General features: G+C 52.0%; 1 protein-coding gene across 1 annotated transcript; it reads left to right on the top strand.

Moving 5' to 3' along the window:
- The first annotated feature begins 1,846 nt into the window (after window positions 1-1,846).
- LOC118222214 (cohesin subunit SA-1) lies at window positions 1,847-17,065 on the top strand. Its single transcript, XM_035407618.1, has 28 exons — window positions 1,847-2,002; window positions 2,432-2,528; window positions 3,237-3,313; window positions 3,686-3,890; window positions 4,477-4,628; window positions 5,202-5,399; window positions 5,802-5,900; window positions 6,649-6,752; window positions 7,175-7,262; window positions 7,800-7,914; window positions 8,287-8,393; window positions 8,776-8,868; window positions 9,312-9,404; window positions 9,983-10,183; window positions 10,441-10,508; window positions 11,184-11,271; window positions 11,805-11,885; window positions 12,060-12,152; window positions 12,246-12,384; window positions 12,874-13,013; window positions 13,100-13,201; window positions 13,392-13,537; window positions 14,341-14,463; window positions 14,866-15,023; window positions 15,138-15,318; window positions 15,735-15,827; window positions 16,058-16,154; window positions 16,288-17,065. Exons 1-28 carry the CDS (start codon window positions 1,979-1,981, stop codon window positions 16,333-16,335), a joined length of 3,210 nt encoding a protein of 1,069 aa, XP_035263509.1. The 5' UTR covers window positions 1,847-1,978; the 3' UTR covers window positions 16,336-17,065.
- Window positions 17,066-17,087: the final 22 nt, after the last annotated feature.

Below are 17,087 nucleotides of genomic sequence, written 5' to 3'. Positions count from 1 at the left end.
TCACGCGCCTGTGAAACAGCTGTCACGCTCCCCAGATGTCCCCAGGGCGTTCCATGTCGGATCAGCACTCCCCAGCAGCATCGATCTGGGTAGGGAGGAGGAGTAGGCTAGTACAGAGCTGGGGTTGACCCGATGGGGGTGAGTAAGTGCAAAAGCCAAGAAAAAGCAATTAACCGCTGCTTTGTAACCATTAAAAATTAGTCACGTAAAAAAATCGAGAAAACATCAAAAGACAAGCGCAACTTGCATTCGGTAATTCGGCCGTTCAATCAGCTTTATTGGCTAACTAGATGAAATGTGAGCCTGCCAAATAAAAATGCCAATTTGACAAATGAAAGTTGTGTAATTCAGGATTTTGCAGTTAGAATAATACACTTAAAAATGTAAAGATTAATATCAAATAATGTGTACTGTATCGCAGATCTGTTAGAAGCAGTCATGCAAAAAAAAAAAAAAAAACAATCAGTCACAGAGAGCAGAAAAAAATGAATTTGGTTTTAATTAAACCACGAAACTAAATTTACATATCTGGTTACTACCAGGAACAACAAATAGTAGCGAATCACAGCACAACTCACAATAATCAAGCCAATCATGGTTGCGATTAAGTCCTGCAGACAACCAATCAGCATGGGCAATTGTCCGTCTCTTTTTCGCGCCTTGATATTTAACATTTGCCCTCTTCTGACAGCAACGAAGTTGACTTGGATCATATTAAACTTGAATATATAAAATATAAAAAAGGCGAGCAATATATCGAGAAAAGAGACAATTTATCAGGAAGATTTATAAACAAGCACATAGCAAACTTTAGTGTAAAGAAGGAAGGATTTAGGTATCGACGTAAAAGTAATTGGTAATTTACCAGCGGGCTAGTCCGTAGTTTTGACACTTCATTTCTGAGGAAAGGTAACGTAGCTAGCTAAGTTGTGTTATCGATGCCAGCTTTAATGTCATTTGCCAATGCTTAATATTATCTGTTTAGTTGGATTAGTAATCTTATGTAAGACTTGGATGAAGTTTTTAATGTTTGTTTCTGACAGGTTGGCTTATGTTTTGTGAAATGTAAATTTGCTTGCTTATTAGCTAACGTTGGCTTGTGAGAAAAACAACGTTGCATGGTTGGTAACTAACGCTACCATTTAAGTGTACCTTAGCTAAATTAGCTTGTACTTAGCTACTGGTACTCACTACTTTTTACTACTTTTAACTGGCTGTTATTTTAAGTCAGTTATGGCATGTCAAACAGATAACGGTGAACACGATGATAAGGACTTTGGCGTGCATTTTCAGTGTGAATAACTGTTAAAAGTCGCATTAATCTCAGAGCTAGCTAGGTACAGCAAGGGACATCCAGCACTGTTCATGTAATTAATCTGTCTTCATTTACCTTAGAGACAGTCTGAGTTTTCAAAAACAAATGGACCAATCAGAGGAGACAGACCATGACAGGTAAGTCAAGGAAGCATTATTTGTTCTGTGTGTGGAGTATTGGCTGTTTTCCAACCAGTGGCTCTTAATATCGATTCATGATTGGCCAATTAATACATGTTTTCTTTTTCTCCTCTACTTCTCCCTCTCTCCCTTTCTGTTGATTCTTTTGGCAGTTTGGACGAGTTTGGCGCTTCTGACTCGGGCAGCGACTTTGAAGCCCAGCTGAACTCCGGCAAGAGGAGAGCACGGAGGGCGCCCGCGGGAACTCCGGTGGGTCGCCGTTGCCCTCGGCACGCGCTGGGACGCCGTACTTGCCCGCTGATTCGCCGACCGGCCCTGCTTTCTCTTTTAGCTTCGAAAGCGGCCGCAGCGCGCGGCTGCAGCGGCAGCGGCGCCCGCGTCCGTCCGCGCGCGGGCTTCTCCCGAAGCGGCGTCCCCGAAGGCCCGCTCCCCCCGGAGGCCCCAGAGGGCGCCGCGCGAGGCCACCCCGAGCCGGACGCCGGGCAGGAGCCTGGCCACCGCGGGGCACCTGTACGAGGCTGTGATGGGCGGCAAGAGCGCGACCGTGGTGAGAGAGGGAGGGGAAGAGGGCGGGGCTTGAGGGAGGCAGGGAGCGATGGAGAGGATCAATAGAGAGAGGCAGGAAATGAGAGAATGAAGAGATCAAAGGAGAGGAGGGCGATAAGACGAGTGTTGGCCCATGTTCGAATCCGAGCCCTTCCATGCTGTTGAGTATGCTTTATGAGTACAGTGGATGAGAAAGTTAAGTAGGCAAAATTTCCTCTAAATGCAGTGCACTCAAAATCCCGAGATGATATACTCATTTCCGGGTTTTCGCGGACTACATTGGGGAGTGTATTCTTCAGTACACAACGGCATATACGATTGTTTTTGTCCGGTAATCGTGTGTACAGCTCTGTACCTCCTGCCATAACGAAAGGATAACCTTCAGCACTGGCTTCCGATTGGCTGTTGACCCCCCTATTTTCCATCCCAGGCCGTGGTCGACGAGTGGCTGGACAGCTACAAGCAGGAAAAGGAGGCGGGGCTTCTGGAGCTCATCAACTTCATCGTGCAGTGCTGCGGCTGTAAAGGTCAGGGGTCATCTAACGCAGGGGGGAGGGGTGGGAGGGAGGATTGTGTATTGGAGGTTAAGGGCACAGGTCACGCATTAGTCTTCCTGGGCTGATCGCACGCTGCTATCATCGCTGGGACAGTCCCCAGTATCGATCGACCCCTAGGAATGCAAGGAGACCAAGGCCAGCTGCAGCACCTCTGATACTGCTGGGGGCATGACAGGAAGTAGCATGCGGTTCTTGACCGGGAGAACCTTTGGGTTCACACCTGCCACAGGTGCACTACTGCCAGAGGACTCAGGTAAACTGTTGGCGTGTGACAATTTGACATGGGCGGCAGTTCAGTATAATGGGTAAGGTGTTGGTCTTGTAACCTAAAGGTTGCATGTTCGATTCCTGGGTAGGACACTGCTGTCGTACCCTCGAGCAAGGTACTTAACCTGCATTGCTTCAGTATATATCCAGCTGTATAAATGGATGCAATGTAAATGCTATGTAACAAGTTGTGTAAGTCGCTCTGGATAAGGGCTTCTGCTAAATGCCTGTAATGTAATTCCAGAAACAGGCGACACAGTACCAGATTAGGCCAAACTAGTGCTAGGGGTGCAGTGTTAAGGGTCAAGCCATAACTGTGTGTCTTGTGTTTTTGTGTCTGTGCATTTTGGGGACCTTGTGTGTTTTTAATGTTTCACTCTGTGAGGTGTGTGTGTGTGTGGCTGTCTTTAGGGGTGGTGAGCAGGGAGATGTTCGATACAATGCAGAACGCTGAGATCATCAGTATATTGACCAAAGAGTTCAATGAGGTGAGGGTGTAAGTGTGTGCGCGGGGAGTGGTGTGAGGCCTGTGTGTGTCTGTGCGGCAGCGTATATGCATGTTGCATTGGACTGTATGTGTGGGGTGTCCTGTACACAGGTGGGACGCACAGAGTGCTGAAAATATTCTGGACAAACACTATATAGAGGTCCCAGGTAAAGCAAGACTTCATGTCAAGTCCGCCGTGTCTCACTCTCCTCTTTTCGCTCCCCCCCTGCCCCCCCCAGGACTCTGTGAAGTACCCGCTGCCGTCTCTCACTCTCCTCTCTTCGCTCCGCCCCCCCCGCCCCCCCGCAGAACTCTGTGAAGTACCCGCTGTCATCTCTCACTCACCTCTCTTCACCCCCCCCCCCCCCCCCAGGACTCTGTGAAGTACCCGCTGTCGTCCCCGGGGCCGCAGTGGCGGCGGTTCCGCGCCGGCCTGTGCGAGTTTGTGCGCGTGCTGGTGCGCCGCTGCCAGAACAGCCTGCTGTACGACGAGTACCTGTTCTCCGCCCTGCTGGCGCTGCTCACCGGCCTGACGGACTCCCAGGTCCGAGCTTTCCGCCACACCAGCACCTTCATCGGTGAGGCCCGGGGGCGGGGAGAAGGGGGGGGGGGGGGGGTCTGCTGGGCGTGTAAGTCCACATGTTTTATTATCCGTTTGCTTCAGTTCAGTCACGGCTGGTCTTAACGAGCCTTTCTCAAAACACACGCGCGCACGCTCGCGCACGCCCTGATCTCCTCTGGGGTTTAATGTCTGCACGCATCGGGTCAGGTTGCAGCCCCTTGTGAACTGGGCTGTGCAGACGGCGAGGGATATAATCCTCACCGCCAGAAACCGCTGCTAATATTCGCACTAGCCGTGGAGCCACGTGTGTGTGTGTGTCTCTCAGTGCTGAAGCTAATGCACGTGTGTTCCCGGTTCTGAAGCTGATGGGTGCATGTTTTTTGGGGGCTAAAGTTAGTGCATGTGCGTTCCCATTTTGAAGCTGATAGGTGTGTGTTTCTCAGTGCTGAAGCTGATGGGTGTGTTTTTCAGTTCTTAATCTGATGGGCGTGTGTTTCTGAGTGTCAAAGCTGATGTGTTTTTTGAGGTTTTTGAAGCTGACGTGATTGCCAGTGCTGAAGCTGATGCGGTTGCTGACGCGAGCACGCGATTCTGTCTGTCAGCGATGAAGCTGATGACGGCTGTGGTGGAGGTGGCGGTGGTGGTGTTCACTCGGGCGGAGACGACGCAGCGGCGTTACGAGGTGGAGCGGGGCAAAGGGGTGGAGCGCCGGGCGCAGGAGCGGCTGGAGGAGCTACAGGCCGCGCACAGAGAGGTGGACCCCTCCCCCCCCCCCCCCTCCCCGTGCACAGCTTCTGTACACCTAGCACAGAGGGCAGGCTAACTGAGTAGTCATGAACACTCAAAAAGCTACGTAGCACACCAACACTCTGTGGCTACAGATACACTACATACATTCCACCTACACCGAGGTTATGCGCCAAATACTGACGTACGGACTTTACAGTGACGTAACTTGCTGTTGAGCACTCGCACGGTATCGGAGGCAACACGCAGACGCCACTGCTTAAACCACGCACGCGCACATTCGTATGAACTCAGGAACCCGGCATGGAAACTGCAGAATGCACAGTCTCGGCCTTCTCTCCTTGTCAGAGGTGGATTCGTCCACGTTCAGAAAGTTAAGGTCCTCCCCGGTATGTCGTTCCAGTCCACCCGGGTTTGCTAATTAGCGCAGTCCTTAAGAGCCAGGAGGTGTAGAGCTAGCTAGTGAAGCCAGCTGGGCGTGTCCGCGGGTGGCTGAAATGCACGGCAGGGCCTTTACTCTCTGACCCCCCCCCCCCCCCCCCCGCCCGCCCGCTCCTGGGGTCCGCGCGCTCGCCCACAGCTGCAGGAGCACCAGGAGGAGCTGCGCAGCCTGATGAACGGCGTCTTCAAGGGCGTGTTCGTCCACCGCTACCGCGACCGCGTGCCCGAGATCCGGGCCGCCTGCGTGGAGGAGATGGGGGTGTGGCTGAGGGAGAACCCCGGCTCCTTCCTGAACGACGGCTACCTCAAGTACCTGGGCTGGACCCTCCACGACAAGGTTCCCCCCCCCCCCAAAAACACGCACTGCTTTTACCCTCTCTTTCTGCGCCTCATGCGATCCCGTATCTGTAACCCTGTGTGTGCTCTCCCCAGTCTGAGTGGGGTGAATGCACAGGGAGGGCGGGCTGTCTGCTCTGCTCTCGATTCTAAACCACAGAATAAAACAACAGAATAAATATGGTGCGTCGATTGTGTGTGAGTGCTGGTGGGCTATGGTCCCAAATTTCCCCACCTGGGGATTAATAAAGTCTATCTTATCTTATTGTCATGTGCTGGGTCTGTAGGTCTGTGTGACCTTGCGTGGTGTCTGTGTGTTAGTGCAGGTAGGCATTGCTGATGTACTGGCTCTCTGTAGGTCTGTGTGACCTTGCACAGACAGCACCTGTGTGTGTATGTGTAGGTGGGCATGGTCCGTCTGCAGTGTGTGCTTGCGCTGCAGGGCCTGTACCAGGAGCAGGACTTCATTGGCCGCCTGGAGCTCTTCACCAATAGGTTCAAGGTGCGTCCCCCAAAACCTCCCTCTACACCCTCCTACCCGTGCGCGTGAGCGTGCCCATGTGTGTTAGTGACAGGGGAAGAGTTTGTGTGTGAGTAGCGTCATGTGTTCATGTTACTCATAGTAAGTACATGACTGTGTTTCTATATGGCTAGGTCTGATCTGTGTGTGCGTGTGTGTGTGGGTGTTTGCGTGTGTGTGGGTCTGGGGGTATGTGCGTGTGTGGGTGTTTGTGTGTGTGTGTGTGTGTGTGTGCATAGGAGCGGATGCTCTGCATGGTTCTGGACAAAGACAGTGACGTCGCAATGGAGGCTATCCGGCTCCTGCTTCTGATCCAGCAGTAAGTGTGTGTAGTCACACAGAAGTACAGAAGTGTGTGTAGTCACACAGAAGTACAGAAGTGTGTGTAGTCACACAAGCACAGCAGTAAGTGTATGTAGTCACACACAAGCACAGCAGTAAGTAGAGAAACATGACCGCATGGCACACATACTCCCTATGCAGGTATACGCAGTGTGTTTAATACGCCTGTTTAGATGGCGAATGGCTGTTCCTGCAGTATAACTTTGGGAATGAAAGCAGTGGCTTCTCTGAGAACAGTTATGCTGATGTTGAATGAACTGTGTGTGTGTGTGTGTGTGCCTGTGTGGGCATATGTATGTGTGCGTGTGTGTGTGTGTGTGTGTGTGTGTGTGTGCCTGTGTGGGCATATGTATGTGTGTGTGTGTGTGCGTGTGCGTGCGGTAGGAAGACCGAGGAGGGTTTGTCTGAGGAGGACTGCTCGCGCGTGTACCCGCTGGTCTACGCCTCACACAGGGGACTGGCCTCTGCTGCCGGGGCCTTCCTCTGCCACAAGTGAGTGTCCCTCCGCAAGCCGCCCTTCACGGGCTCTTCCTACAGTACAGCCGTCGCGCCCCTGCTCCTATCCCGAGCACCTCGCCGTGGAACAGGGCTTAAGTCACGTGAGCAGCTGTACCGGCCCGGGCCAACGGCACTCCCACACCAGAGGGTGTACATGCAACGTCGTGGAAGCGCTAAGTTAGCTGTGGCCTAAACCGGAACCAAAAAATAGTTCTGTCGTATGTCCTCTGAGTCTTCTGTTTGGTGTCTGTGGGATTTCAATGAAGTCGGTCTGTAAGCAAGTGTGTATTGTAGAGCGTGTTGTCAGATGTTCATGTCTGTGCATGCATGCATGCATGCGTGTGTGCATTTCCATCTGCATGCCTTTCTTGCGCTGTGTGTGCGTGCTCACTTACGGGGCCAGTTGCGTGTCACAGGTTGTGCAAGGAGAGCCAGGACGGGGAGGTGGAGAACTACAGAGCCACCTTCGTCAGCCTGCTCGTCTCCTTCTATATACAGAGCAAGGTGACTGGCTGTCCATCCGTCCACTGTAGAGCAAGGGGCCGGCCGTGATTTACACTGCCCGTCGGCCTGTCTGTCTGTCTGTCTGTCTGTCTGTCTACACAGAGAACAGAGGAGGGGGGGGAGATTCAGACTAGTTCATTTTTTGTCTCTTTCTCTCACTCCCTCTCTCCTCCTTTCCGTGGGCCCTGTTAATTGGCTCATGGGTCACCACTGATGAAACAACTTTTCATGGTAAAGTAATAATGATAGCTATGATAAAAGTGATAATAGCTGTGGTGCTTTTATGCCCTTTGTTCAATGTCATTGCCATCTTTCCGGTTTGTTCTGACCCATGTGGCTTGTTCAGGGGTTTGGAACCCATGTTAACTCTTCTTCTTCTTCCTCCTTCTCTCCCCTCCCACCCCTGCCCTGTTCTCCGTCACAATCTCCCTCCCTCCCTCCAACCGTTCTCTTTTTTTCTCTCTCTATATCCATCTCTCTCTTTCACGCTCTTTTGTGCTCTCTCATTCCGTCCGTCCCCCCCCCTCCCTCTCTCAGTTCCATGAACATGGGGCGTACCTGGTGGACAGCCTGTGGGGGAGCGCAGGGGCGGAGCTTAGGGACTGGGAGACGATGACAGCGTTACTGCTACAGGAGAAGGGGCAGGACCAGAGTAAGGGGGGGGGGGGGAGTCTCTCACTTTCCAAATGTATGTGGCTCATTGTCCAGGGGTCTGTACGGAACCACCTTACTTCAGCCTCTGTTTGTGGGGTTTGTGTGTGCGTTTATCACCTGCCTTTTCTCCTGGTACTCGGGTTTCCTCCCACAGCGCAAACATAAAGCCCAGGGTCTACAGATGAAACTCTCTCTCTCTCTCTCTCTCTCTCTCTCTCTCCCTCTCTCTCTCTCTCTCTCTCTCCATCGCTCTTTGTTTCTCTCTCTGCCTCTCTCTCTGTTTTTCTCTGCGTCTCTTTCCCTCTCTCTGTCTCTATCTCTTCGTCACACTCTCTCTCTCTCTGCCTCGGCCTCTGCCTCTCTCTCTCAGCTCTGAAGGATGAGGAGGAGGGGGCTCTTATTGAGCTGATGATGTGCGCAGTCAGACAGGCAGCTGAGACCCGCCCCCCTGTGGGGAGGGCCCCCCCCAGCAAGAAGGTGAGCCAGGAATGAAAAGGGGGCTCATTCCAATCGCTAATTTTCTCGCATCCTTTCCTCACTCCTCAGCTCCACCCAACGGAGAACGCAAGGAAAGGATGTGAGGGGAGGGAGGGGCGTGTCCCACAGGTGAAAGGGGTAGAGGGAGAGGGGTGTGTCCCACAGGTGAGGGGGTAGAGGGAGAGGGGTGTGTCCCACAGGTTAGAGGGGGAGAGGGAGAGGGGTGCATCCCACAGGTTAGAGAGGTGGACAGAAGAGGTGGGACAGGACGGTGTGCGGTGCAGTGCATGGGGGGGCAGTGGTTTTTAAATCAAGCACAGGAAGTGTCCCGTCAGTGCTCTTGCTGTGAAGATGCCGTTTGGCGTGTGCGCACGTCTTCCAGATGCTGAGTGTGAAGGATAAGAAAGCCCAGGAGCAGGACAGGAGACGCCTCACCTCCCACTTCATCCTGGTGCTGCCACAGCTCTTAGCCAAGGTGTGGATCTCATACACACACGCACTTATGCACTCTCACACACACACGCTCATACACTTTCATACACACACACTCACGCATACACTCACACTTATACACTCTCACACACACACTCACACACACACACACACTCATACACTCACACTCATACACACACTCATACACACACACACTCACACACACACTCATACACACACACTCTCACACACACTCATACACTCACACTCATACACACAAACACTCGCAGTCTGGGTCCAGCCGTTTAAATACGATACATTTTGACAGGGTGTGGTGTACTGGGGTATGCAGTGATGTATAACAATATTGGGATATGATGAGTTAATTTATTAAATATACGTAGGAGAACTGTAAAATTTCCCGTTTCTGCCTGAGATATGTTTGAGTGCGCGTGGGTATATATGGCCCTGTGTGGTAATGTGCAGTACTCAGCGGACGTGGAGAAAGTGAGCTGTCTGCTGAAGGCCCCGCTGTACTTTGACCTGGAGACCTACAGCAGCACAGGCCGCCTGGAGAAGGTCAGAGCGCAACAGCTACAACCGCTGATCCTGAAACTGTGACTTCTGTTCCTGTATGTACAGCGTATATCTGCTGCTGTGTCTACTCTGCATCGCATGGTGAATAGACAGGAACAATTCGCAAAATATTTGGCTTTTACTGCCTTTTATTAATCCCAGACCTGAAAAAAAAAAAAAACCATAGAACGCTTCTTTGATCAATGTAAGGGGAAACAAGAATCTGTGAGTCGGGGCGGTGCTGTCCGTGGTGCTGCAGCTCTCCCAGGTCGCTGGAACACCTGGGGGTGCTGAACGGACAGCGCACCTTTACATTACATTATATTACAGGCATTTAGCAGACGCTCTTATCCAGAGTGACTTACACAACTTTTACATAGCATTTTTTTTTTTTTTTTTTTTTTTTTTTTTACATTGTGTCCATTTATACAGCTGGATACATACTTAAGCAATGCATGTTAAGTACCGTTCGTCCTGTCTGTGCATCGCTCTCTGTCCGACGCACTCGTCTCTCCCAAGCCCTCGCTTCCGCCGGGTCTTTACGCCTCCCTCCTTCTCCCCTCCCCTCCCCTCCCGGGCAGTACCTGGACCTGCTGCTCTCCCAGGTGTGCGGCATCGTGGAGAAGCACACGGAGGACGGCGTGCTGGAGGCGTGCGCCCGCGTGGCCGGCGCTCTCTGCTCCGACCGCTACACCTTCTCCGCCCGCGCCAGCCTGGCCGTCGGGCGGCTGCTGGACGCCCAGGCGGACAGATTCACTTCCCAGCTGACCGATCTGCTGCAGGTGAGATAGCCATCCGAGGCCTGTGTGCGTTAGAGACTGACCTGAGGCCTGTGGGTAAGAGACTGATCTGAGACCTGTGTGTTAGAGACTGATCTGAGGCCTGTGTGTTAGAGACTGATCTGAGACCTGCTGTGGGTAAGAGGCTGATCTGAGACCTGCTGTGGGTGAGAAACTGATCTGAGTCCTGTGGGTAAGAGGCTGATCTGAGACCTGTGGGTATGAGATTGATATGAGTCTGATCCCTTCTCTTTCTGCAGGGCAGTGCAGATGATGAGGAGCTCTACAGTGCAGCCAGCACTCTGAAGAGGATCTCTGCCTTCAGCAGGTCTCAGAGGAGTGTGTGTTTGTTTCTGCGAGAGAGAGAGAGAGAGAGCAGCACAGAGAGAGAGAGAGAGAGAGAGAGAGACAGAGGGAGAGAGCAACGCAGAGAGAGACAGACAGGGAGAGAGTGACCGAGGGAGAGGACTTGATGGGAAATGGAGAGAGAAGGGAAAGAGAAAGGAGAGAGAGAGAGACAGAGAGTAAAGGGTGGGAGAGACACAGAAACAAGGGGAAATAAAGAGAGAAGGGAAAGAGAAGAGAAGGAGAGAGAGTTAATGAAAATGACTGTTGTCATCATTGTGTATTCATCATGTTGTTCTTGAAAGAGCATCACAACTGTGGTCTGTGAAACACACAGCACATTTCTGCATCGCCGTCAGGTCCTACTCTTTGTGTGTTATTGTGGAGAGAAGTTGAATTAAAAACGTTTGACACGTTGCTCTGCTATCCAATAGATGCGCTAAAATGAACTGAATTCTTCTGTACAACAGGTGGCCTGATGCCTTTGGCCTGTACTGTATAAACAGTGTTTGGGTTTTATACACGCACACAGATAAACAGGTTACAGATAGGCATACAGATGGATAGATGGAAAAGCGGATAGATCGGCAGGTGGGTGAGTAGGTAAAAGTGATGGCTCTGGCCCATGTCTGTCTGTCTGTCTGTCTGTCTGTCGCAGTGCTAAGGACCTGACGAGCTGGCAGCTGTTTGACCCCTGCATTCAGATCCTCAGGTGTGGAGTGGAGTCAACAGACATCAGCAAAGAGGTCTCACACACACTCTCGCGTACACTCTCGCATACACACTCCTAGCTCACTCGCATACATTCTCACATACACACTCAATCCCTCTCACGTACACTCGTTAACACTCACGGCCTACGTTGCGTTACAGTATGGGCAGGCGCTTATCCGGAGCGACTTGCACAGCTTTTGAATTTGTACATAGTGTCCATTCATGCCGGTCAATATATACTGAAGCAATTCAGGTTAAGGACCTTGGTCGAGGGTACAACAGCAGTGTCCTACCTGGGAATCAACCCTGTGACTTTTAGGTTACTAGCCCTAGCTTGGCTAACTTTTAGGTAGCAGTTCCCGAGCCACTACAACTCACTACTGCCACCCAGTGGCCACCGAGCATCAACCAGGTCGGCGCTACGCAGTGGCTGAGAGTGAGTTCGCACCGTTCACTGTAAAGGCACAACATGAACGCAGTCCATTAGTACTGTAACACACACACTCACACAGGGAGTGCCATGGATGCTTAATTCAGTGTTAATTTGTGGCGATTGCCGTTACAGCTGATGGTTCCTGCACTTAAATGCGCCTCTTTTCACGTGCTGTGGGAGAAAGTGAGATTCAGCAACTCCACCCCTACCAAGGTACCGTTCACCACACACGCACTCACGCTCGTACACACACACGCGCGCCTGTACACGCACATGCACATACATTATAGATTATATTTTGATCGTCGCTGTTGTTTGTGATGGAATTGAGACAGGTGGCTTTAAATCTCAAATCTTCCTCCTTTCTCTCTCTGCCGCCCCCCCCAGGCAGAGCTGAAGAGGCTGAAGCAGAAGGTTCAGTCCCTGTTTGCTTTGTGTCAGAGCTGTCTGTCTCTGACTGAAGCAGATATCAGGGACCAGGTCAGTGTCTGACCCCCAGCCCCTCCCCCCCACCCTTTTTTTGGTAACCCAGGGTCTGTTATTTGATCCTCTGTCCTGTCCCTCCCCCTCCAGGCCTTTATGTTGCTGTGTGACCTGCTGCTGGTGTTCAGTGTGGGGGTGCCACACCTCCCCGTGGACGTGTCCCTGCGTGCCGAAATGGCCTCCTTCCTGCTGGACTACATCTTCAGCGACCCCGAGGAGGACCCCAGCAGTAACGCTCACACAGGCGCTTATGCACACACACACGTTTATACACACACACACACACACACACACACACGTGCTTATACACACACACACACGTGCTTATACACACACACACACTTATACACACGCACACACACACACACGCTTATACACACACACACACACGTGCTTATACACACACACACACTTATACACACGCACACACACACACACGCTTATACACACACACACACGTGCTTATACACACACACACACTTATACACACGCACGCTTATACACACGCGCGCGCGTGCTTATACACGCGCACACACGTGCTTATACACACACACACACACACTTACACACACACACACGCTTATGCACACGCACTTATACACACACACGTGCATGCGCACACACACACTCATACACACACAAGAATACAGCATTTCTCTGCCGTAACGCTGATTAAGGTATCAGCGCGAGTCCGTTCCATTTCTCACATCTCCGTCAGATGAGGATGAGGAGCTGGAGATGGCGAAGATCGCAGCTCTTCAGCGCCGTCGGAACCAGCTGGCCGGATACTGCAAGCTGGTGATCTACGGCGTCCTGGAGCTTGCCTCCGCGTCCGACATCTTTAAATACTACAGCAAGGTGAGGGAGGGAGGAGTCTGCGAGGAGGTGGGCGGGACAGAGCAGGGTGGGAGGAGCCATGTAACTGCCATCCTCCGTTCCCCCAGTTCTACCGGGACTATGGTGACATCATCAAGGAGACTCTCAGCAAAGCCAAGATCATCAGCCAAGTGGAGAGCGCCAAGACCGTGTGTCTCTGCCTTCAGCAGGTGTGTGGGAGTCTATACGTGAGTGTGAGTCTGAGTGTGCGTGAGAGGGTGTGTGTGTGTATGTGTCTGCATGTGTGTATAAGTGTGTGTGTGTCTGCGTGTGTGTATAAGTGTGTGCGTGTCTGTGTGTGCGTGCGTGTGCGTATGTGCGTGTGTGTGTGCGCGCTGTGACGCTGCCTCCTCTCCCCAGCTGTTCTCGGAGTGCCCTCGCTCTGACGGGGAGGTGCAGGGGAGCGCGCAGGAGTTCAGGGAGATCAGGGAGCTGGCCCGGCGCCTGGCCATGACCTTCGGCGTCGACCTGCACCGAGTCCGCAAGCCGCTGGTGTCCCTGCACGAGTCAGCGCTCCCGCCCGTCCCTCCGTCTGTCCGTCCCTCCGTCTGTCCGTCCTTCCGTCTGTCTGTCCCTCTGTCTGTTCATCTTCCCGCCCGCCCGTCCGTCTGTCTGTCCCTCTGTCTGTTCATCTTCCTGTCTGTCCCTCCGTCTGTCCGTCGTCCTGTCCGTCCCTCCGTCTCCCTCTGTCTGTTCGTTTTCCGGTCCGTCCCTCCGTCTGTATGTCCTCCTGTCTGTCCCTCTGTCTGTCTGTCTATGTGTGTGCCTGTCTGTCTGTGTCTCATTTCTGAACAAAACACTGTTTAAAAGAAGCCCAGATGCAGCACTCACATAAACATGAAGACGCTATGCAAGATCTGTGGCCCATCCGTACACACGGTGTGGAGAACGCCACTCACTGGAAATGAATTCGCTCAGGTTTCTGACAAGACAGCTGTTATATTCATGTGAGCGTGGTGGAGAGCAGGGGCAAGCCTGTTCCTGGAGATTTTCGTCTGTCCTGTAGGTTTTCATTTCAACTCTTAACAAAGCACACCTCATCCAACAGCAAGAGATCTCTTGGAGCTGCTAACTAGTGGAATCAGGTGTGCCAAATCAGGGTTGGATTGAAAACCTGCAGGACGGTAGATCTCCTGAAACAGGGTTTGGCAGCCCTGGTGTAGAGTGTGCATGAGGGTGAAAAGGTCATGATCCCAGCGCAATGAATCATGGGAGCAGTGAGAATAATAGTAATTAAATGGAAGCCTGATGCTGTGCTGTGGTTGGGTGCTGCCCGCTTCTCTCTCTCTCTCTCTCTCTCTCTGCTCAGGGAGGGAATGAGCTTTGCCTTTCAGGGCTCAGGCGAGGGGGGCAAGCCTCCCCCAAACCTGCTGTTCCTGGAGGTCCTGAGCGAGTTCAGCTACAAACTGCTACGACAGGACCGAGCCAATCTGTGAGTCTCACACACACTCACCCTCTGACATACATACTCTAACACTCTCACTCTCTGAGATACTCTAACACACACATCCTCTCAGATACACACAGTCTCACACACTCTCTAACACTCTCACCCTCTGAGATACACTAACACACACATCCTCTCAGATACACACACAGTCTCACACACTCTCACCCTCTGAGATACACACTCTAACACTCTCACTCTCTGAGATACACTAACACACACATCCTCTCAGATACACACACAGTCTCACACACTCTCTAACACTCTCACCCTCTGAAATACACACATTCTAACACACACACACACACACACACACACACTCTCTGAAGCACGCTGCAGCACTAACCCTCACACCCTCCTCTCGCTGTGTGTTTCCCTGGCCCTCAGGCTGGCCTCGCTGAAGCGCCTGTGCCCCACACCCCTCCCGGCCTGGCCGTCCCTCATCATGTACCAGCGCTCCCTGCGGGGCGGGGCCAGGGTCAGAGAAGGGGAGGAGTCTGAAGGCACAGCCACGCCCCTCAAGCGCAGGAGGACCGTGGCCGAAGGTGAGGGACAGCGGCAGCAGCGGCCCAGTTTTTAAAAAACGCACCGTCAGTGGACAGCGCTTTTAAACGAGCGCTCTCTCCTAACCCCCCCCCCCCCCTCCCCTCCCTACATAGCCTCTAGCCCGCCGGAGGGGGAGTCGCTGGACAGGAGTGGTTTCCCTGTTAACCTGCCCACCCCAGCCCTGACCTCCACCATGCTGAGGCAGCCCTCCAAGCCGCAGCCTGGGCCAGAGGCTCCGCTGTCTGGTAGAGAGGGCTCCTCAGAACCAGCATCTGAGGACGAGTTCACCGAGAGGTACCGCCAGGGCACACGCCTCACACACAGCATGCTCTCGCACGTATACACTCACACACACACGCACGTATACACTCACACACACACACGCCTCACACACAGCATGCTCTCGCACGTATACACTCACACACACACGCACGTATACACTCACACACACGCCTCACACACAGCATGCTCTCGCACGTATACACTCACACACACGCACACACACAGCATGCTCTCGCACGTATACACTCACACACACACGCACGTATACGCTCACACACGCACACACACACACACACATGCTCCACCGCATATACGCAAACTCTGAAAGCCTCTCTGCTCTGCGTATGCACACGCTAAATTCGATAATGACACTTCTCAAAGAAACGAGCACCCTCTAGTCACTGACTGGTGCTCTGTCACCCCTCAAGTCCGCTGATTCGTCGGAGAGGGCGTCAGTCATCTTTGGCCCGGGCTCCCAGCCCCACCTCTGCACACAGTGACCTGGACTCCCACCTCAACCTGTGAGTGCTCTGTGTGATTGTGCATGCACGTACGTCCGTGGGTGGGACGGGAAAATCCTTCTGAGTAAACCACACATTTGAATTGCGTTGTTTTTTCAGTCATTGGGCTGTTTTAACCAATCAATAACCATCAGCAACTCATTAATAATACAATATCTCAACCAATAAGTATGAGCTGTGCGTTTGTGTTGAGCGAATGAGTAGAGTGACAATGCATGTCCATCTCACAGACTGTCCCTAATTGAAGAGGATGAGGAGGAAGAGGAAGAGCCAGAGATTGAAGACTTTCCAAGTGATGAATCCGACCAGGAGACGCGCGTGACTCTGGTGAGACTTCTCCATCCCTCACGCATGCCCTCCATCTGTTCTTTTTTTATTTTTTATTCTTCCCTCCCTCCACTCATCTTCGGTGTGCCCTGTCTTTTTTCCGTCCCCTACACCCCCTCTCCCCCCTCCCCAGCCTTCCACCCGTCGGTCCAGCAGCTACCTGGAGAGCCTGTTTGAATGAGAGGTTTCAGGAGGGACGGGCAGCTGTCCATCTGCCCACGCTGTTCGCAGTGGTCCGCTGCTCGAGATCAGCCAGCCACATTCTTAAGCCTTGTGTTCCTGAGTTCTAACTTGACTTATTATTGACGTGTAAATACAAGAATATTTCTTTAAGAATGTTTTGACGGTTATCATCAACAGAGCAACGTTCGTGCTACTTAACTTCTCTTGGACTTTTGTATGGTGTTACTTCTGAGCTACAACAATTTTTGGTCCGTACGGAATCACAGCAAACCAGAGAATATCGGACAGCAAAGTTACTTGACTTGTCTTAGAATTGAGACTTCATATGGTGTTCTGTCGAGGTCATTTCTGAACTAAGACAAAAGATTTTTGGTCTTTGTGGCAAACCTGGGAACAGTGGTCGAGGAAGTAGAGACGAGCAGACAGTGAAGTTCAGGTTTACGCACTTAAACCGAGTGTAGCGTACCGAAGCTGGGGCTAGCGCACAGTTAAACAGAGACTAGCCAAGCAAATTTGAGATTGGCACATACCAAAACTGGGACTAGCGCACAGTCAAGCTACGTTTAGCACATAATAGCACTCAGATTTGCACAAGGCAGAGCTTAGTTGCAATCACTGTGGGTGTGAGACTTAATTAATGTTTGTCCACTTCTGTTTTCATCCGTTCAATTATTCATGCATTTCAGTTGGCACTAAAGCTTTAAAATAAAAAGTATTTTCTGAAAGTGGACCAGTGTTATGCCTCTTTAA

The sequence above is a fragment of the Anguilla anguilla genome, chromosome 3 (genome assembly GCF_013347855.1).
Source record: "Anguilla anguilla isolate fAngAng1 chromosome 3, fAngAng1.pri, whole genome shotgun sequence".
Lineage (NCBI taxonomy): Eukaryota > Metazoa > Chordata > Actinopteri > Anguilliformes > Anguillidae > Anguilla > Anguilla anguilla.
The sequence above is the reverse complement of the archived record's forward strand: the minus strand, read 5'-3'. Positions and strand labels throughout refer to the sequence as shown.

Coding starts and splice junctions, on each gene's coding strand:
- LOC118222214 (XM_035407618.1), top strand. CDS start 1,979: ATGGGCGGCAAGAGCGCGACCGTG. Junction 9,405..9,982: donor GCACAGGCCGCCTGGAGAAG/GTCAGAGCGCAA, acceptor CCTCCCGGGCAG/TACCTGGACCTGCTGCTCTC. Junction 13,538..14,340: donor CCGCTGGTGTCCCTGCACGA/GTCAGCGCTCCC, acceptor CTCTCTGCTCAG/GGAGGGAATGAGCTTTGCCT.